This window comes from Centruroides vittatus, unplaced genomic scaffold (genome assembly GCF_030686945.1).
Source record: "Centruroides vittatus isolate TY-2023 unplaced genomic scaffold, ASM3068694v2 scaffold_435, whole genome shotgun sequence".
NCBI classification, from domain to species: domain Eukaryota; kingdom Metazoa; phylum Arthropoda; class Arachnida; order Scorpiones; family Buthidae; genus Centruroides; species Centruroides vittatus.
In genome coordinates, this window is record NW_027122708.1 from 5,476,119 (window position 1) to 5,499,994 (window position 23,876).

A 23,876-nucleotide genomic window follows, 5' to 3' on the forward strand; every position below is an offset into this window, starting at 1 on the left:
AGAAATTTAACAAAATAGATAATACATAGGTGGCTTCTGCATAGTGTCATTGGTTGTGGTTGTGGCTACATCACCACATTTAATTGAACAACTGCTGTTGCAGCATGCTTGTGAATGCAAATGAATAAATGCTATACCATCTTGATTTCTTTTTCCATACTGTTCTGATTGTGTGATGATAACATCCTCTATTAGTGTAAATTTGAACTAAAAATTTTTATGCCAAAAAATTTGTCTTCATGACAAGCTTTTTGGTGAAAACTCCACTGTAATATGCCAATTTGTTGATTTTTATATAAGTCTACAAACTTTTGGGACACCCTGTATACAGTGGTGATATTCGAAATAGTTAACAAAGGGTTCGCTAGCAGAAAATTTTTACCTGACAATCACCGACAAACAAAATGGATGTTTTGGCTAGAAAAAATACAATACCTTTCCTTGCGATATATCTAATAATCAGTGGCATATTTGGAACGTAACGAGCCCTGGGCGAAGACCAGGTAACAATAGTATATTAGTGCTGTCGACCCTTTTTTTTTGGCAGAGAAATTTTTCACCCCGAATGGCACTGCTGATAATAGACAGATGTCATCATCTCTCGAAATACAATATCCTTTTTATTTCGCTGTCCATAGCCCGACACAGATTGTTGGATCTCTCTTATGACTGGATCTAGTTTCAAGAACTCTTTTGAATCGATCGCGGTTAAACCGCGTTTCGGTGGAGATTGAAATGGTCGAGAGAGATCGCACCAAGACATAGTCCCTACCCTGCTCACAATCTAGATTGAAATGCTCGGTGCGAACGAGGAATAAGGCTCTAGTTTAGTAGTATTACAGAGTATAATACGTATATTTTAATATATTAAAAAAAAAAATACCACTGAGAAATGTTCCGTGTATTTAACAAGGTTCGGAAAACTGAAAATTTTAACAACGGGTTCGGCCGAACCTGTGCGAACCCGCTGAATATCACCACTGCCTGTATATAAGAAAGATATAGATTCATTCACTATCATAGAAATGGCTATGCTTTAAATTAAATTAGACAGTTAAATGAATCATAAATGGCATAAATTAATTTTAGAATGATTTATGCTTTTGATTTAATTTATATTAAATTTTGAAGAAATTGTTAGTAATGTTTTAAATTTGAATTGTGGCAACTGGATGGCTGAGGAAGCTAATGCACATTCCTTTCCTGATGGTCTGAAATATTAAGGTTTGAATCCAAGTCAGATTCATAGGAATCTTCATGAATGTCTATCTTTTTCCATTGCCATTTGGCAAAACTTATGTAGGTATGTTTAAAAACTTATAGTGTTTCCAGGAGGCCAGCAAAATTATTTTCTAGTTCTGTTCTGTTATATGACAGTTATGCATAATGGAATAACTTCAATGAATTATTAGTTTCATTTACTTCCTTATTTTTCAATTATTTATTTAAGGTTTTTCATTAGAAGAAATAAAAGATAAATCAAAAGTAAAGTAACTTGTATTGCATTCTATGATTTTACTATTTGTGATGAATCGATCATTCAATAAGATTTAAATTAGCTACAGTTTGGAATATTCAAAAAATATATAGTGAGATTTTTAATTAATATAGATATAAAAAGTGTCCATATTAAGACTGCATAGTGTATAGATACTTTATACATGGTACGATCCAAAAGTTCGGGGAATGCAGTAATCTATGACAACAAAAGCATGTATTTGAAGTTACAGCGTATGAAATGGATTCTACCAAACCACATCTACGTGTTCAGGTTAATTTCACCCATGTCATGTGATTAAACCGCAAGCGCTGCTGTTTTTTTCCGGAGATAGTTACCTTTGTCTTGCAATGTAATCAAAGTGGAGTTTCAAGAACAACCTCCAACATTAAATTTTGTTAGCGTTTAGGTAAAACACCTACAGAGATTTTAAACTTGCTAAGAAAGGTGTACGGTGATTCTACGGTGAAAGGTCACGGTGAAGTCGAAATGTTGGAGGTTGTTCTTGAAACTCCACTTTGATTACGTCGCAGGACAAAGGTAACTATCTCCAGAGAAAACCAGCAGCGCTCGTGGTTTAATCACATGACATGGGTGAAATTAACCTGAACACGTAGAGGTGGTTTGGTAGAATCCGTTTCATACGCTGTAACTTCAAATACATGTTTTTGTTGTCATGGATTACTGCATTCCCTGAACTTTTGGATAGTACCACGTATAGCATCTTAATTTATTTCAACAATATTAAACTTTTATATTCCTTTTTATTTGATAGAAGTATTTTGTTTGTTTTGTTAACTTGTTATTTTTTGTTTGTATTAATAAGTGGATTGACAGATTTGCCTAAGGTCAGCCATAGAAAATTTTAAAATATTTGATAAAATTTTTCAAATATTGTTAAGTTGTAATTTTTTTCATACTAATCTGATGTCCATTCCTCATACTGCTCTGTCTAAAATGTAAAAAAATGATTATAAGAGAATAAGATTTGTTAATTTTGATGATATTTTAGTGGAATTTTTGTTTTATATGTTGATAGATTTATTGACAATATTACTTAATTATATAACTAAACTCAAAGAAAACTATCAATAAATACTTTTGCTTTTGTTATTTAGACATTCTTCAGATTATATTTTAAGTTTCAAAGAACAAAAGTGAAAAGCACTTATTGTTTTGGAATTATGTAATTTTTTTCAGTAATATTGTTAATAAATTTGTGATATTGTACTAAACTTTATGATATAAAAGGATGTTTATATCTTTATATTAAAACTATCATTTTACTGAAAAAGTTTTGCTGACTATCTAAAATGCTTTAATGTTTTAAAAATATATTACTAAAATTTTGTAGTTACAAAAAAAAAAATGATGGTTAACTGAAAGATTATTTATATATTACAAAAAAGATATGTAAGGCCTTCTCAAATAATAAAACAAACACCCTTATAAAATTAGAGTGCACATTAAATAAATTTTTAGACTATTTTATATTTAGTTTTTTAAAATCAGTCTTAATATTTTTGAATAGATCTTGTATTAAAATCATCAATAGTTTAATTTGAAAAAGAAAAATGAAATATTTAAATAAATGACATTTTATTGCATAAATTATCTATTTAAAACAATTAGATAATTAAAATATCATATTTGAACAGAAAAATATTGAACATAAATTTGTAAAAAAAACTTTAATGGGTTTTTAAAATAGCTGAAAAATTTTTGTGCAATAAAATATCATTTGCTTAAAAAAATTTTTTATGTTTAAATTGTGCCAATAGAACTTTTTGTGTCTTGAAAATTAGTGATATTAAACTGTTAACACAGTTAGAATTCTTTTATTTGTTAATTTTAATCATTTATTGAACTTATTACATTTGCAGACTCATTCTCGAAGTTCTTCCAAACATAGTCATTTGGGAAAACAAAACAGTTCACAAAGCAGCCTGGATGGTTCTTCTCCAAGCTTATCACGAGGTATTAGTGATGATAATTTTAATTATTTGCAATATATGCTTGATAAATCACTCATATGACTATTACAAAACAAAAAAATACTTCTGGAAATGTTATCTTCAGTTAATTGATTGGAAGTAAATTATGCCTACTTTTTACATTCATTTACTAAATTGAGAAAATATTGCTAAATTCTATTATTTTTAAACTAATATAATAAATAGCCTATACCAGGGATGGCGAACCTTTTTGAGTCCGCGTGCCATATTGTAAGCATACTTAGCTTTAAAGATGTTAATGTGTGCCAAAGTCTTAGACTTCGAATAATGATATTTAAAGAAATTAAACGAATACGCTTTAATTCGAATAAATGTAAAAAATCTGATTGAAAAAAGGATGATCCAGGTGATAAACAGAAAGGATGATTGAGAAAGACAAAAATCATATAATACGTCATGTGCCAGATGATTTCTCTTATGTGCCACTTTGGGCACGCGTGCCATAGGTTTGCCACCCCTGGCCTATACAATTATGATATAAACACAATTAAAATTTTATGTTGTTAATAATAATAATATATTAATTTATATTATTGATATATGAATATCTACAATTATTTCTGCTTTTAATGTCTGGTAGTAATGACTTTGTGTGGTGTTTTTAAACCAATATGGATACATAAATTACATTTATGATGTGATTTATTGTATTAATTTGCTATTTTTTGGGTATGAAAATTGTGATCTTTAGTGGTGCTTCATACTTAGGACTGTGAATTGTTCGAAGTCTGATTCAATTTTCCCCATCAGAAATAATGGAAAGTAAATTAATCCAAACCCTAAACAATACCCATTTTGATAAACTTAAAACAGCAAACACACATAATTTACGATAAAAATAACACAATTAAATATCATAAATAATAAATTAAAACATGAAAACAATAAATAAAATACATAAATACTGTATAATAAAATGAAAATTGCATTTACTATACCTTAATGAAGAGTGGTGATGTCCATTTCTTAAGGTCACTATGCAACTTGCTTGGTTTTCTCACAAATAATCCTCTCAGATATCACCAGTCAATTTCAATTGCTTTTTATTTATCCACACTAGGAGGAGTTTTTCCATCTCCTCAATAATATATGATTTCCTGGAGGTTAACACACCTTTAGCTGCATTTTGGTGTTTTTATTGCTTTCTTGTTTTTAAGAATGGTGCACATCATCCACTTTGACATCTTAAACATGGCCACCAGATTGCCACACATGTAACACTGTCATGCTTTGTGATAAGTTCCTTTCTCACCTCAATTGTCAATACTACAACTTTCCTCTTCATTGCTTCCATACTCTTCTTGGATGCCATAGTTAATAGGTAAGGATTATATATATAACTAAATACACCAAAAATAAAGTGGAAAAGCACTGAACTCACATGGGCATAATAGAAAAGATGTTTTCATAGCAAGGGTGAGAATGACTTTGCTGCACAACACCTGATGTTTACATAGTGCATTTTTTTCCTCTGTGCACACAGTTTGAATGTAGAAGCATTGTTCATATTCTGGGGTCAAATTTCTCTTGAATTTAGTGCCTAAACTCTGGAGTGTTTGAAGTTGTTTAAAGTATGAGGTACTGTTGTATTTACAGATTTTTTTTAAGTTTGAACATACAATTCATTCCTTTACTGGATCAAATGGATTAAGATTCAGAGAATGAAGTGGCCAGAGAGTAGGAAATCAAACTAATCAATCTCTGTTGTTGCAGAAACCATTGTACTTGGCATCTGATATGTAAAGGCAGTCCATCTTTCATGAAAATGGTTGACTCAAGACATTGTTGCTGTTGCAGTGGGGTGCAAAATGTAACAGGTACAACAGAAGTGTATAACAAAAGCATTGAACATCTCTCAGAATCTGTAGGTCTTTACATAGCATGTTACAGGTCTATTGAGGCTAGCTTCTTTAAAGAAGAATGGGCCTAAGATCAATATGGTTGTGAATCCACATCAGACTTTAACTTAGGTAAATGCAAGGGAAGCTGGTGGAAAACATGTCAGTTTCCATGGTTCAAATGGAACAGTTAAAGGTGTTCACTGTTCCACTAAGGTAAAAATGTATATATCAACATCTCTAAAACCAAATTTATAATTAATTCAAATCAAACAATTAGCCAAATTATCAGGCTATTATATGGCTAGGTAAATTATTTGAAAGTAATTAATTTGTCTAGAGGTAGGTGGTTATGCTACCATCTTGTGTTAATTATAGTAAATTAATTTTTAATGTAGAATGCAAGGGAAGAAAAGAATTGGCCTGGAGATCAGGCAGAGGTCCTGGTAGTGTAACTGGCAACACAACTTTTAGGTATGCAGGAGTCGCAGGTTCAAGTCCTGCTTTGGGCTGAATCTTTTATCATGAAAATTCTAAATTAAAAATTAATTTATTATAATTATTAAAATTAATACACAATGGCAGCATAATTTTCTTTCTCTAGATAAATTAATTAGTTTCTAATAATTTACGTAGCCATATAATAGCCTGATAATTTGGCCGATTGTTTGGTAAAATTGAGTCTTATCACTTCACAGGATTTTCTACAGCTACAATACACCACTTTCATTCAGTTGGGCTTCCTTATTTTGGAAAGCAACTACTAATTATAATTGATCTTATATGGATAACAATGCACCAACTTTCTCAGTACCTTTTGCACTGTGCCATAGCATATACCCAATTGCTATGATGCTGCATGTGCAACAGTGAAAAAGCCAATTGTTATGAAATGGCTCGGCTGAGATGTTAAATAGTGTGGATTATTGGTTAACACAAGAATTATGGATGAGGTCAATTTGACTCTGCTCTCACATTGTTTTTATAGTAGTTCATTTGCTATGTTCATGTCATATCTGATTTGCTTAAAATTTTATGAATTTTCATGATTTAGGGCCATTAATAATTAGTAAAACTTAACCAAATAACTTTTAAGAATTTCAAGAAAATTGATTATATACATATAATTATACTCAAGGGTCAATTTGACCTCATACATTATACTTGTATTTTGACATTTCTCTCTGATAACTGACATGCCTCATTCAAAACCTTTTTCTTTAGTCAGATGAAGCTGCTAATGAAAGATAAATATTCTGGTAGAAACTTTGTTTGGTGATCAAGCGTTGTGAAAAAAGCTCTTTGCTTGGGTATAGTTCTTGATCCAGAAAATGCCTGTCTTATCTCCCAAGATTTATTTGAAAATGAATCAGGGAAATGATACTGCTGAATCTGAAAAGCAATGAAAACAGGTATGTTTCTGAGAAAAGTCCAGAATTGAGTTGAAAGTCATTCAGATGGAGATGAGACTTCAAATTCCTACTGCTTCTGACTCAGTAGACTACCATTTCACTGGCCTAAGTACTAGTCAGGATGCTGGACAGTCTAGACAAGGAGAAATAAAATGTGAAAGAGGAATTGATTATTGTTGTCTGTGCACCCACAGCCCACATTGGTTGCTGCAATATCTACATGTCTTTAAATTGGACAAAAAGAACAGACGACTCCAGTCTATAACATAAAAAAATTCAGTGTTGACATGAAACCAGATAGCTTAAAAATACTCTATTAAGCTTTCACCAAGAAGATGGTCAATTCAGGTTTTTTTTCAATGTACTGGACATGGTAATCTTAGACTTCTGGATTTTGTATAAGTAAGTGACTTTGTCAAACATTAGCCACCAAAATTTTATATTGCAGCTTTGTGAAGAACTACTCTAAACATAGACAATGCAAACAAGACTCGAATGAACAAATTCTCATGGAAACCAGATTGGGGCCATCAACAAGTAGAAAACAATAAAAATGCAAGGGAAACAAGACCCTTGGCATGTTTCACATGCAAAAAGCCAGTCTATGGAACATGTTGAAATAAGAAGCAACACGTCTGCAAAAATTTTGATGCTGACAACTGAAAGGGAACTTTTACAATGTGTAAAAGTTCCCTGAATAAGAATGAATTTTAATATATTAACAGTAAGATATATTTTGTGTACCATAATGAATTTTATGTATAAAGTACATTTTAGTGAAGTTCTTGTGATTTTGAACTATGAACAACAATACACTCTAAATTAACCTCAGACTTTTTTTAATCAAGAGTACAGAACTCTTATTGTCATTTGAAAGAAATTTGTGGGCTTTCACAAAGTTTAGAAGGTTCATGTGAGATATGTAAGTAAAAAGAAAGATAAATTTCCAGAATAAATTGAGAGAAGAAGAAGACACTGCCAATCCAATCACAAACATGTCTCTGAAGGCTTTGCATAGATCAGTGGTTCTTAACCTTTTAGTGATGACGGACCATTTATCAAAATTTTTCTCTTGCCATGGACCACGAGCTGTTTGGCAGTAATATAAGTTCTTATATGGTTGTTCTATAAATTAAACTTGTATAAAATTATTCGAAACCAAGAGTATTATATTATTTGCAAAAATGTTACATTAATTATATTATTTTAGTGCAATTTTTGTAACTGCATAGTGTTTACCAACTGCTGGATTCTTTGTTCAGTGCTGCTCAAAGCCAAATGCATGTTGGCACTGGCATCCAACCGATTTTGATGTTTATTTTTAATTATCAAAAGCACTGAGAATCCTTGCTTGCATAAATATGTGGTTGAAAATAAAGTTAGGTACCGTAAAGCAATTTCTCGAATTTTAGAGAAAGCAATAGCTTTATGGCTCCAAAAATCTTCAAGATTAATTCCTGTCTCGAAAGTATCCTTGCAGTTACTATCGTGTTACATTTCAATTAACTCTTCTTGTATTTTATCCGGCACCTCAGAAATGTTGACTATGAAAGGATTGTGAATCAGTTTCCGAATAATGCGTTCCAGGAGGTCTTTTAAAGGAAACTGGCCCCTATTCAGGTGTTACAAACGTGGAGAAAACCTGGAGAACTCCACATGGCCAGCCCGTCCGAACGCAGTGGAAACCCGTGATCAAACTCTCGGTGTTTAGCAACAGAACCGCTCAGCCACTGGTGGGCATCTCAGCACACTGTCAATAATTGGGTTCAATGTATCAAACGCAAAAAAATTCTCTTTTTCAACTTTGCTGATCAATAGGTCGATTTTAGCGATAAACGTACTGATTTTATCTTCAAATGCAAATATATTGCTAGTGTCTTCCAATTTCATATTTCCTGACCGTTGCAGTTGAAGGTTCAATTTATTTAGTTTGTGCAAAAAAATCCACTAAATAAGCAAAATGTATTTGAAATTTGAACTGACAAAACTCATCGTCATTTATTTAATAATTTTAGGATGATTTCACGGACCACTTTGGGTGCTTTCAGGGACCACCAGTGGTCCACGGACCACCGGTTAAGAACCACTGGCATAGATAGAATGCTGTCACAAACTTAGAAAATTTTACAAAATAAATATAAAAATATGCATTTTTAATCATTTATAATAAAATTTGATGATAAGTTTAGCATAGTGTCAAATGGTTTTAAAACACAAAATTTTGCAACTAATAAATGTGAAATTTATTTATTGATGATTAAACAAAATTTCACCATATAATTATAACAATGCACCCATTTTCAAACTACAATTTTACAGCACTTTGCAATTCTGCTGTTTTGATTTCTATTGTAACTTTCCCATAAGAGTAATATAGTTTCTAAAATATGTTAAAAAAATTTGATACCTTTACTATTGTACTATTGTACTACTGTACTACTGTACATGTACATGTAACATTCATTTAATTTTTACAAAATGCAGAAAAGAGAAGTACTGACAATAATCATATAATAACATAAAAATGGTGATGCTGGTGATGATAAATTGAGTGGCAATAATGCATAGTATATGATGATTATAAATAAATTGTGCAATAAGAATAAATAAAAATTATACTTGTAGGTATCTGTCATATTGGAGTGGAATTAATAAAATGTGATGATATAATTTTTTCTTTATAAAATAAATTAGCATATGATCTAGGTGTTGCTTGGAAAAAATTAACAGCAGCAAAGATTAAGATTATTTCATACTTCTAACTCTTCTATTATATTATAGTTTTTGATTTATATTTACAAAGCTTATCTTATGTAACAGGTTATCACACCAAGTGACCAATCTAACACATTTTAAAAATACTTTAAATTGTGTGTAGTACAGGAAGAAAATTTTTCAAATGTTTTGGATTGGTCATTCGGTGTGATAAATCCTTATGTATGATAACTTTTGTAGGTATATAGATCAAATACTATAATATAACATTAAAAGGAAAACCATATAAAGAGTTTGGTTACTTCAGCCTACCATTGTCACTTTTATCGCGATACTCGGATGGCACAAATTAAATGGTCAGGTAGACAGGAATTGAAAATATATCTTAAATTTTTCAGATATCATAGTATTTTCTAATGTTAACTCTAAGAAACTGTACCATTCATAGGCAAATATCAAATGGTAATCTGCCAATGAATCAAATTTCAGAAAAAACAGACTAAATATTTAAACTTGGCACCCTTGAAAACCATTTAAATCATATTCTGTACAGGTGTGTAACCTCATATTATGTAATTTTCTTAATCAAATTCCACCATACTGCTGGTCATATAGAAAGGAGGAGCTGTTGTGGAAGGGGGTTGAAGTAATTTCTTCAAATTAAGTAAAAAAGGCTCTGTTTTTAGAAGGATTACATAATATATTATTATTATTATATATATTATTAATAAAACATGCCAAAAAATAATTTTTATATTTAAAATTTTATTATAAAAAATATCCAACTTTTCAAATAAGTGGCATACTTGTAAACTTTGCCTAGGGTGCAAAATAACCTGGCACCAGCACTGCCTGTTATTTTCACTCTTGAGTTTTACTGTCACAGTTGCCAACTCTTAGATAAGCTTTCCACTATTTCAAATTTCATTTCCTACTAAATTTGAACAGATTTCCATCATACTGAGTCCAAGTTTGAACACTTGAATTTAGGCAGATTGCTTGGATTTGTCTGTTATAAAATACTGTATCTTATAAAAAAATACTGTATAAATATTGATATAAAAATCAGTCCCTGAAATTTTCCATCAAAAAATACTGTACAATGACATTCCATTAACCTGGTTAATCGAGGTAGTGCCAAGTTATCAAATATGCTGCCTTCATGGAAATTTTTCTGGTTTTTTCCTCCTGGACACAGTTTTACATACTTTTGTGTGTAAAACTGTACAAATCTGTCTTTTATGGTTGTTTAACGCTTGTCCATAGATCTATTCAGACCTTATGCATAATGTGTGTGAGGTTTTTTGAATTTCTGTAGCTTAATTTAAATAGATTTATTATGCATTCAAACCAAACTAGAGTCTTACTAAATGATACTACAGATACTGTTAAAAAAGATATAAGAATTCATCTGCAAAATGGTGTTTTATTTAAGAAATTGGTTAAACTAAATTTTAATATTTATTTTAAAAATTTGTTAAGAGTATTTGTAATATCATATAAATGATATGAAATGCATTAATGTGAACTTTAAATTGTGTTGCATGATTTTACTGAAAATAAACTCATAAAATAATTTTGCACTAATAAAATTGATGAATATTGTTCAATAACATCATTTTTTATAGCTAAAATATATAATAGTAATATTTAAGTTAAATTGTGGTAAATTATACAGACATTAAAAATTTGTAATGTTAATTTCTTATTTTAGATTCTAGTACAGAAGCATATACTGATGCCACAGGAATTGATTTGCAACAATTCATTATTGATACTTTACATAAAAATCATAAAGACCGAATAATGCTAATGAAATTAGAACAAGAGTTTATAACATTTATTAGAGATGATTCGTAAGTATATTTATAAAAATTTAAACTATTATGTTTTATTGTTACATTGTTTTACTTTTAATTTTATTTTTTTGTGTTTGTTTGTTACTATTTTATATGTGGGTTTGTTGTATATGAGATGGATGTATTAAGCTCAAACACTGTAAGACTGGAATAAAATATGTCATAAAAAACATAAACCTATGAATCTTATAAATGAAATTCCAGTGTAGCTTAATGCAGATAAAATACAAACATTTTTGATCTACATAGGAGATCATCTTTAGGTTAATGTTTTTCAAAATGGAATGCAAGGGAAAAAACATTTTAAAATTATTTGAAAAACTCAAATTCATAAATAATGCACAAGTGTACATAATGTAATACAAAATAAAATAGAAGTATGAACAAGAATTTTTTTTTAATAAGAATAAACAAGAATATAAATTTTTTTTATATCGACTGTCATTGTTGGTATAAAGATTGCCATGCATAAGATAATTGTTTTTCATCCTTGAAATTGATGCAAAAGCCTTTCTTTTCAGATTTGAATATCTCGAGAGCTTCTAGTGTCCTGATTGATCACATGGTGGCGCTGATGTACTCAAGATTGCACTTGAATCTGTGTTCTCTCAACGGAATCCTATAAACTCCTGGTGCCTTAAGAATATCGGTGTTGTTCTTTCCGTTTCTGAGGATATTATATATATATATAGTGGGAACATGTTTATAAGTTAATCTATCATCTTTCTGACAAACAGCTTCTTTATATAAGCTTATCATGATGTGGTTATAATCTAGAATGATGCGGCACATGTTGTGTGTGTTCCCAATCTTCAATATATTGTTAGTGGGTGTAGAACAAGTATCCCTGTTGGAATATGCATTTACAATAGTAATTTACAAATAAGGTGTTTTTGCCATGTTTTATAGCTATATCCTCCAGATGTTTTAGTTCTTCTAATGTGTTTTTGTAATTTTTGCATTGAGTAAAAGCATGTTTGGTTAGAGATTGAAATGCTGCTATTTTGTAGACGTATGGGTCATGGGAGTTTGCAGATATAAATAATGGAAGGTGTGATGTTTATAATAAATATTTCTACGGATAAATACATTTATAATGCTGATATTGAGATCTAAAAAGTGTGCTCTTGAATTGCTGGCTTGGTCTAATTGTATGGAAAGCCCACATGGGTTGTTATTCATTGTTCTATGAAGCCTTCTATATTTGGTTTTGTTTTGCATAAAAATATCGTTTATGTACCTTCTGTGAGAACCGAGGGGGTTCGGTGGCAAGCCTTATCCCCACTTACCGGCAACAGGGATGGTAAATCCTGTTCGCGGTTGTCAATGAATGGCTAGGAGGGCTAAAAAGCGAGTGGGAGGGTTGGTGAGGTCGTTGATAAGGTGTCAGCAATACACAAATGATGACACTTAGTTAAATATAAGCATAACATATTTAATATAGCTAAAGTGTACAAAAAGGAAAATGAACAATTAAACAAGGCATTTGATAGATACTTAACAATTTATGCAATTATGTTAGTTCAATATTAAGTAGTCCGACATCTACAGAAGTCTGGCGCAAAGGAAGCAGATTGAAATAATTCATGTCCTTATTTAGTTTTGTTAATGCTAGTCTACCTTATAGTCTAAAGTTTTCCTGAAGAGAGAGCTTACAACCGTTTTAGCTAAAATACCTCTGAGAAAGGATCAGTGGCTCGGGATCCTGTTCATGCAATGGGCAAAACCTGATCATAGATCTTTGTGAAGGTAATATTGGCTATTGTCAGATTTCATGGGAAAGACAGGAGATGGGCAGTGGGAGATTCTCAATGCTTATGGCGAGACGAGTTCTCCTATGACCACTGCTGTCCGCTGTTGTCCCCCAGGCAATCATGTGCAACCTTTTTTTATACACACTTCACGTGAGAACTGTCTGAGGTCATTTATGATGTAATTCGTTCTATGTTCGATCTGGGTCCGGGTTTTGTGAATACAGGCTGTCAAGATTCGGATGTATCAATGATTTATTGACATTTTCTATCCGTTATTGCGGTTCATCTTACCTCATAAATTCATTTGTTTGACAGTTATCATCATGACTAATCGTCTGTTTTGACTAAGGTCAGGCTTTAGGTTACAACCTGAGTAATACTTGTCAATTTAGAGGGGTATTTGATTGGTTTTATCTATCAAGAAATTGGGAGAAATAGGATGTGTGTGGGTTTTTTTACTTTGTCATGCTTTCTGTATTTGACTTTTTGTTTGCTCTTTTGTCGGGAATTGGATTAAATTTACTTTAAATATTTAATTATTACTTAAAATACTCCCTTAATTGGTTGAATTCTCACACTTCTGTAGATGAGAATTCTAGGAAGGAATGAAGGTAAGACCATTTTTTCTAATAATTTAATGACCATCTCAAAAAGGTTCCCCAATAGGGGGCTGCTCACATTTTGTAATCATATTGCGAAGAAAGAGGAATAGCATAACATATGTGGTAATTCTAGGATATGTTTGTGATGTGCTGGTTCATTATCTATATGTAACAAAAAATCTCTACGTGTGTAATAACATGGTTGTAAGTGAACGGAGAGTTATAACAATATAAAGTCTAACGTTGTAATATAAACATTTTGTTACATGGATTAGTCGCTATTCATTAATAAGTTGCTCTGAGTTACTAATGGAGAAGCTGTAGGTTTTTAAATGTTCTTTGAGTAAATTGTGTATTTGCTTTTCTAAAAGCCTAGTAGGCAATTTAGCCTTATCAACAATGGTATGACCCATTGTTGATAAGGCTAGTGTGGTCTGGCTTGTGGGTTTTTGCAAACACAAATAGTTTAGGGGTATCGGGAGAAGTCATAACTGCCCAGTCAATTTTTAATTTTTTGGCATATGCTGTATATGTGAGTCTAATGATGCATCTATACAACTTGTCAATGTAATTATTTTCAATCTGTTTGCAGCAGATCTCTGATATATTGGTTTAAAAGGCAATGTTTATATTTTATCTGCATTAAACTATACTAGAATTTCATTTATAAGGTTCATAGGTTTGTGTTTTTATATATTAAGCTCATCCAAGCCTTACTTTATGTATTCAGAAATAAAATAAAATAATAAAATAAAGATATTGTGAAAATATTGATACATAGGAAATTTTTTCCAGCAATTTTAAGTGCAAAGTATATTTTTAAGATGCAAATGTTTCACAAAAATAACATTTGAACATGGCACCTACATTCAAAGGGATGATAAAAAATGCTTCATTCTGGAAAACAAATGAACTTTTTTTATTCAGAAACAGTTTTGTTTTTTATATGAACATCATTAGCTGTGAAAATTATCAAGTGCATTAGAGTAAATACATTCAAAAGAAAGAACATCTCTACATTCAAACTTTTTTAAGTTTTAAAATTACACAAAAAGTTATAATTATACAAAAAATTAATAAAGTGAAATTAAAATAGAAAATAAATAAATGTTATACTGTATTTAATTCAATTTTGTTTATTTTCTTATAACTTATTAACAAACAGTAATGTAAAACTGACATGTTTTCACTCATATAATTGATATTTTTAAATTAAAATAAAATTAGTGTTGAATATTTTTTGATATTATTATTTTTATTAAGATAGATGCTTAAAAAGTATATTTTATTTGCTTAATTTTAAATGAAACATTTTAATGAATACAAGGTAAATTTATGTATATTTGTATTTACAGACGATTATCTTATAAATTTCCTCAAATGAGTTCCTATAATCGAATGCTAGTCCATAGAACAGCTGCTTTCTTTGGTCTGGAGCACAATGTGGATCATAGTGGTACTGCAATTATTGTAAATAAATGTAAAAACACAAGAATGTAAGTAATTATAAATTTGAAGTGTTTTAATTTGAAAAGTATAATTGTTTTTGAGTGATGATAATCTGATTGATAATCATTAAAACATAATATAATAGATTCTGTTTTAATATAATCACTTTGGAACTTGCCTGTACCAGTAACAATAACCAAATGTTGACAATAAGTGAGAGAAGTAAATAAGATTACAGTTAGTGGAAATTTTAGTTTTATTGACTCTGTTGTTAAAGGTACATGTTAAAACAATTAAAATTTATAAAACATGAAGATTTATTACATATAATTATTATTTTTTATTAATTAATATGTGATTCATCCAATATTGTTTGCCTGCTATCATCTTTAACAACAACTAGTAATAGAGTTCTATCAAATGAGCTGAGCTACAGCTCAGAATTTTGATAGTCAGCTTGTGTCCAGAATTGCAGATCAGTTCACAGCTCACTTCAGCTCTGGTCTATATTCTGAGTTTTTGTAATTCAAGGTAATTTCTCATTCCCATCCACTTCAAATTATTAGGACTCCACTGTACACGTTTGGCTAGAAATGATTATCATTAACTGTATCATTTTAAAATATTACCCTTAATTAATTACTTTTAATAATTTTCTTAATCTAAAAATTGTTTACAGTTCAATTGCTTAATGTTCAAGTACTATTTATTTGAATGCTTTCGTTTTAATAACAAGATAAATGAAAATGTATCCAACTTACTGTGTTTCTTGTATTAACTTATTACAGATGCAATTTAATTTCAAAAATGGGCTTTGCTGCAAAACATTTCAGTTCTGGTTACAGTTCTCCTGTCAAGAGCTCAGCTCAGTATTTCCTAATATCTGATCTGAGCTTTGCCATTTATGCTATTGCTTTTTGAAATCTATATTAAAAAAAAATTGACTTGAAACATTTTTGTTTGTATACAATAATGCAGTTGTAAAAAGCCATTATTAAACTATTTATAAATATAAATTTGATTAAAATAACTTGGTTCCTCTGTAGAAGTCTGGTTGTCCAAGTCAAGTTTGAGCTACACTGGAGGATTCAGTTGCAGGAAGATTGGATGATCCGTTCAACAAAAAATAAATGAAAAACTTAATATAGAAGCTTTGATAATTTTTTATGAACCAAGGTTTCAAGTGAGCTGGAAAAGTGGGAAATCTCAGGGAATTTCACTTGTAGAAAATAATCTGGAAAATCTCCAAGATTATTCCTAAAGTCAAGAAAAATATAGAATTTTACAATTTCAACATTGTGCCAAAGCAAAATTTTTACTTCAGTCTCAGACTTTGAGCATGGATGATGATTTGATGAGTGCCCTAGAGTTTCCAGTATATTTGCAAATTTCGCTACATAGCAATATTTTTATTACTCTGGCAATGATGATGCTTGCCACAGACCCACATGATCATAATGTTGTTTTGGCAGTGCTTATGTAAGAAATCAAAATGTAAATATAGCCATGCATTATTTGCCTTAATGATATCCAGTCTGTGTTACTATAACTGTTCAGGTTCGGGACTCTAGTAAATAATGCCATCCTTGATGGACTATGGAAATGTATATCATGACGTGCTGCAGCAGAAGAGCACAATGATTCTAATTCTCCAGGCAATACTTCAAAAATTTTGTTACACTGGTTGATTTCCAGATGTTTGTAAATACAAAAAAAAAAAAATTATAACTAAAGTTTACATTACTTAAACTACAACACAAATGTGATTGTCATTCAATCATTTAAGTGGTTACATCATGATCCAGTAATATGTCAGAGAGAAAAAGTTTTTTCCTCTAGAAAAACTTTGGATAATTTTATTTCCAGTTTCACTTGCAACCATGAAACTTTCAATAAAAAGCAGCAGCAGCTGACTATAGAAGCATGTATTTGATACATAAGCTGTCTGCACAGAAAGGCTAATAGGAGGACATTTTTTGAAAAAGAATTATTTAAGGAACAGTTATTTGAGAGTAAATAGAGTTTGAAGAATCTTATAAAATTTTTATATTATCATTGGAGCTAAACTGTATTAAGATGAATTTCTAGTGCAACAATTAATAATGAGTCTGAAATATGCATCTTTTTCATTTTTTGAAAAAAATTGATAATCCTGCCTCCTATATTTTTGGAAAAAAGACAGAAATTAACATTGATTTTAAAATATAAAATCAAACATAATTTTTACCAAAATAGAAAAGAAGCAAATAAGGATGGTGTATTCATAAACCACTGGAGTTTTACCAGCAATCTTAATTTGTTGCTAGCTTGAGCTATAGTTTGGATTATTTTATGATAATGATAATGAACAAACCTTGCATGCCATCTCTTGGAAACATTTAATAATTATTCATACACTTGAAATTTTAAATAAATTGGGTTTTACTATTTTATTTTTGAATTTAAGCAGTTAAATGTATTAAAAATACATTTTAAGATTAAATTCTTAGACTACAAATTTTCCTCTTTTTTAATAAATTCCAATTATTTACAGACCTGATTTTAAGTTTAGTGATCATATTAGAGATGATTTAGTTCAAGACGAACCAAAGAAATCTATTTTGAAGCGAGATAATTCATCATTTGAAGATGGAAGAGAGGTGTTTTAAAATTTTTTTATGCATTATAAAATTATAATAGTAAAAATTTTTTAAATTACAACATTCATATAAGTTTAATTAAATTTTGCCATTTATAATGATTTTAAAATATCTGGAAATATGATCTGAATATGAAGCTATCTTAAATATCTGAATTTTATTGGAATTAGTTTGAATTCAATAATAATAAATTAACAATAATCAATAAAAAATTTAATTTCATTTGTTTTCAGTTTTGTACTTGATTTTTTTCTGTAAAGGCATAGAAAAAGCAATATTTTTAAAAATTATATTAAATTATAATTATTGAAATTATTAAATTATAGTATATAATTCAATTATACACTTTTTAATAAAAGGTTAAATTTTTTTTTATACTTATGAAATGAAATGTTTAATTAATTTTGTAAATCTCTTGTTAATTTAATAATAATTGAAATAGATTATTTTTACATTTCAAAATATTTTTCAATCCATTGATTTACAAAATAAGTTAATGTAGTTTTTTTTTTAAAACAATGATTAGCATTGCCATCTGATAAAGGCAATACTAATGGTAGCCACATGATCTGTAAGGCTCTGATACTTCATGTTAAATCAATCAAAATTACTGTTAACTTATATTCATAGTATTAATTGTTAAGCTAAGTTTATTTCAATATTTTTAAGTTAATACTTATCATAATTTAGATTATTAAAACTTATTTGGTGATAAACAAAATTAATTTTAGATTAAAACTATATCTTCTCCTTTCAGAAAATGAGTGATAAACAGTTTTCAGACAGTAGAAGAAGCAAATCATTTGAGGAACGTGAAGAGGAATATCAGAAAGCAAAAGCGAGAATTTTTAATCGGGGTGTATGTAGTTTTTATTGTGAAACATTTTATGATTTTATACATTTATTTAATTTTTTTAATTTTTAAGTGCTAAACTATATTTTAATTTTAAAATATTCAGTTGGAATTTCAATTTTATGATATTAATATAATACATAACAATGCAAATATAACTGATATATTTCAGAATGCTGTCCTACCTATGAAATGGGATTAAGATTGATATTTATGCCAAATTACAAATGATTTGATGCCTTTTAAACTTAGACAGTTGCAATGGGAATGTGGATTATAGCTCACAGAACTAATAAGCAATTTAATTCTTTAAACATGATCCAAGATTTATAACAACCAGAAAAACTGTAAGAATGCAAATTTGAAGACGTGATAAATGATACTCCAAGAGAAATGATATAATTGGATAGCAATGGAATCTTTTGAGTATGATATATATTGCTAAACTCAGCCACAATCTTGTATTTTTACATATATTCTGTATCAATTTGATTGATTCTTGATATCCTAGAAGATCAATATATTCTGACAAGATACAGACTGTCTGAAGCTAAAATATTAGAGCTGGAATTGCTACCATAAATCAACATCCTGACTTGTGCTGATTATTTGACAGTTCTGAATATTACGTAAGATGAATTGTAACTGAAGGATTGTATCATCAACTGATGTTATTCTGTCAAAGTAATAATATTGCACACTTTATAACATCTAGACTGTTTCATTTCATTCCTTTCCTAATGTATAAAATAATTTCCTTCTGTCAAAATAAATTAATTGACTATATATACCACTTACTATGTAAAAAAGTAATAAAATTAGAAAAAAATTTATCTTAAAGCAAAATTATTCACAATATTTGAAATTATTTTCAAAATACTTAACTATTTTTATTTAAATTTTTCAAAATATTTGTATTAGTAATTTAATATGAATATAATTTTATGATAATATTTTACTATATTTTAAGTGAAATAAACAATTTTTATTGAAGTTTTTGAATACAAAATTATATACTGTTTACAAAGAAATATGATTTTAATAATTTTCATATTGCTGAAAATTACTGAAATGATTTTATTTTCTTATAGGAACAAAATTTTATTCAGTCAGAAAGCATAGTAATCCTAAGTCATAATCAAGAGGATTCTTTAGAAAATGAATGTCATGTTTGGGTTAAAAATGAAAATGATAATCTAAAACATTCAGCACAAAACTCTAATTTTGCAGATAATGATATTATTGAGGTAATGTTTTATTTTATGTTATAGATATTGCAATGAGCAAATAAAATATTAAATTATAATAAGCCTTTAAAGATCCAATGCTGTAATTTTTATGGTGAAATGAAGGCTAATTCAGATTATTCTATTAGGAAAAGTATTCTAGCATGAAAAATTTTTATTTAAAAAAAAATACAATAATTTTATCTTTGTTATTTTATGCTTCCTCAGATTAGAAAAATTTCCAAAACATATTCAAATATAATTTTAAACAAGATCAAATAAAATGCATTCAATAAATAATAAATGCAGATTTATATAATTTATGTATCAATATTATTTAATAGGTAGAAAGAAAAAAGAATACAAGATATAATAATTTATGACTAACAATTTAACTGATGTATATTCATTTTAAAAAGTGTAAAATACAAGAGCTTATACTAAAACAGGAGCTGCTACTTACAAAACAATTTGACTGTACATCTAAAATTTAAATTTCCTGTAGATTCTGAAGTTCTCTTGTTGTTCTGGGGGTGCATTGAAGTCAGTCTTTGGCCAATAATAAATAATAAATTTTTAATAATAATTAATGTGGATTTATTTCTATTGCATATTGTCATTTTTCATTTTACATGAATTCTGGAATTCCATCACCACTCATGAGGTGGTTGCAATTTTTATAAATTTTTACAATGGGTGCTTCAAAAATGCATCCAAAATGTAATAGTAAATCTAACAGTGGAAATAAATGTTGCTCTATTACTCCAGAAACTAAACTAAACATTATAAAATTAAGTGTTTTAGGTGAAAAAAACTATATTTGAAACAACTGCTACTAAGCAGTAGTGAGTGGGTAAATGAGCATAATGCATTATATTAAGTACTGTACATTGAAGGATCAAACACTAACAAAACATGATTACTCTGTGTACAAATATACCTTTTAGGTTAGTTTAGGACTTTGACAAAATGTTGAACCTAACTTGTTCATAAGTAGGGAAGCATCTGTAATTTATTTCTATACTACTAACAGAAGAAGAAAATTAACAGGACACAAATTTTTAATGTTCAATCATAGTCAATCATAAACTAAAGGAATTAAGTTAGAGGCTTGAGAGACACTAAGAGACAGATAGTGGGTGAAACTAAAAATGCATTATGGATATACTGTTGATCAGTATTGTGAGAATATGGGCAAAGATGGTATCTTCTAGTCGTTGGGTTGGTAAACCCACTCACTAGGTCACTAGATGGCTTTAAAATAGGAGGGCTAAATTTCAAGTGAGAAGGTTGCAAGTAAGTCGTTAGGTGTCTTGGTTACCGAAACAATAGACAGGTTTAAATGTAACAAATAAGAGTTTAATATATATATATATATCTAAGCTAGGATACATAGAGAATACACATACATAACTAAATATAGTGATTACAGGCAGATATCTTTCCTATGCTGCAAGTGCATAGCTAATTTCTCAACGAGAGAGAGTTTACAACGATCTACCCAAAATACCTCTAATCTGTGTGTAGGTCGAGATCTTCCCTTTTCATATGGTGAGTTGTCAATGATAATGGCTTGGAAGAAGTCTTGTTCTATATGGCATGGAAGAAGTCTTGTTCTATATGGCATCTTGGAAAGTCCATTGGTATCCACTGGATATGGCCAACAAGGGCAGATGAATAGAGCTCTTCTATGCTCTCCAAGTACGAATGCTATTTCCTGAGAACGAATACTACTTCATTGGGATGAATGTGCTGAAGTGCTGGTGTCTCATCCTTTTATGCAGTTTAGCCTGATGTTAGAATGTTAGAGATGAAGGTTGATTTTGCAGGTGTTGAATCAGAGGTGAGTCGTTGATGATGTAAAGATGCCGCTTGATTGCAGCTGTCATGCCCATATTTTGTTTAAGACTTTTAAGACTACTATGTTTATTTGTTTAACTTTCTCTTCTCTTAACATCAGAGTGTTATCATTTAACAGTCTGTTGTTAGAATTCTCTAACATTTGTTGACAGGAAGTGCGTCATTCATTCCATTTTTGAGTGATCTAACGATCACAACAGGAAAATCAGGCTTACAGATTTTTTCTGAATTTTTCACATCAAACTGCAATCTCACGGTATGCATATATTTGAGGAGAAAGAGAAAGATGATGATTGACTGTCTGCAATGATTAACAATAGAGAGACACATACCAATGACAACAAAGAACATGATGCTGAGATAATTGACAAAAGAGCAATAAAATTTAGGATGATTGTACTCAATATTAAACAAATGCAAAATAAAACTAGTTGATTTTATACAACTGTAGAGAAAAAACTAGAGAGATTAGCTGCTTTACATATGAAGTTGAGTTATTGCAGAATTAACAATTGAATTTTCTGTTAACAAGTGTTTTGTTTCAAACATGATATGTAGGAGCATTGAGATTCTTTATTTTTTCTACAATTTCTGAGATTTTCCAATCAAACAATATTTGTAGTCATTACAGTATGCACAAAACATTTTATTAATCAAATCTAAACATTTTGAGAATCATATCCCTTTGCAATGTAATTTTGTATATTCTAAAAACAGGAACTGGATGATAAAAAATCAAGTAGTTTTCTTTATTGGTTTGGTGAAAGAGAATATTCTTAAAACCACTTTTAAAAATATTTGGAATGTTTTTAAAAAACTGATATTTTTTGTTTTTTAGTTTCAAGATGCTTAGTAATACTTAAAAGCACTTAAACATCACATACACTTCAAATGTAAATGATTTTTCTTTTCTGATTGAATGATGTTGGACTATCTTTCATTTCACTGCGAATAATACAATGCATAACATCTTTTTGAATTTTTGAAATAAATTGGAAAAGTTTCAATTATCATAATTACTCTAAAATTAAAGATTAAAATAATGTAATGATGATTTCCAATATAAATAAAATAATGATTTTCTACATTGATAACTAAGAAATCAATAAATTCTGTAAAAAAATAATTGTTTTGTGATATTTAAATTCATAAAATGAAAAATTTTACATATATATAATAATTTATTTAGTTTGAATATTTTTATTGTATTTTTGAATGGCAATACAATTATAATTGAATTCTTTCTAAGTCAACAATTTAAAAAAATTGATAAGAAATCATATTTCAAAATAAAAAAATTACATGGAATAATAAATGCAAAATTGAGAATACAGTCAAACTTCAGGTTTCAAACTTTATTTGTTTTTGAAAGTTGTTTGAAAACTGCTTTGTTTTAAAACTGGAACAAATTTTTCCATAAGCAACAATATAAAATAGATTAATCCATTCCCTACCCCAAAACAAAACTTTTTTTTTACTTTTTTATCTGAATTTCATGTATAAAAATGCCCATAAAGGCAATATTATAATATATTATCTATATCTATATTCATTCTATTGAATATATGTATATTAAAAGCAAAATATGCCATCACCTCCAATTGAAACTAACACTTTATAAAGAAGTGCTATAAATAGAGACTCAACTCTGCCTGATGAAATACAGTACAGTCAAACCTCAGTTTACAGACTTAATTCATTCCTAAGAGTTGTTCAGAAACCAATTTGTTTTCAAACCAAAACAAATTTTCCTGTTAGAAACAATGTAAAATGGATTAATTCATTTCCAACAACCAAAACAATATTTTTTTTTTTTACCTTTTTAGCTGTATTTTATTCATAAAAATGCCTACAAATGCAACATAATATTATATTATAACATACCAACTGAATAACGAATAGAGTTTATAAATAAGAAAGACAATTTTATTCATCCTTCTTTGTGCTGAGAAATCTTGATGGCACAAGTCACAAGTGGCGAGGAGGTGGAAGGAAAAGAATGTTATTTCTTGGACTGGGAGTTTCCCTCCATAATAACATCAAGTAACTGCACTTCAGAAGTTATTTTTTTTACCTTTTGGATATTCTGTTTCTCATTAGCAGATTCTGCGTGGGACTCACTTTTTTCACTAAAAATTTATCTAACAAAATTTGCT

At 29.3% G+C, this 23,876-nt stretch overlaps 1 protein-coding gene across 3 annotated transcripts in view; it reads left to right on the forward strand.

The window, feature by feature from the left end:
- LOC136989038 (cAMP-regulated phosphoprotein 21-like) overlaps positions 1 to 23,876 on the forward strand; it is a 108,727-nt gene that overhangs the window by 38,716 nt on the left and 46,135 nt on the right. For all 3 annotated transcript variants that reach the window (XM_067287093.1, XM_067287094.1, XM_067287095.1), the window contains 6 exons: positions 3,382 to 3,475; positions 11,193 to 11,334; positions 15,049 to 15,189; positions 17,676 to 17,781; positions 18,539 to 18,640; positions 19,726 to 19,881. In XM_067287093.1, the coding sequence (XP_067143194.1) occupies positions 3,382 to 3,475; positions 11,193 to 11,334; positions 15,049 to 15,189; positions 17,676 to 17,781; positions 18,539 to 18,640; positions 19,726 to 19,881 (741 nt within the window). The remainder of the gene's footprint in view (positions 1 to 3,381; positions 3,476 to 11,192; positions 11,335 to 15,048; positions 15,190 to 17,675; positions 17,782 to 18,538; positions 18,641 to 19,725; positions 19,882 to 23,876) is intronic.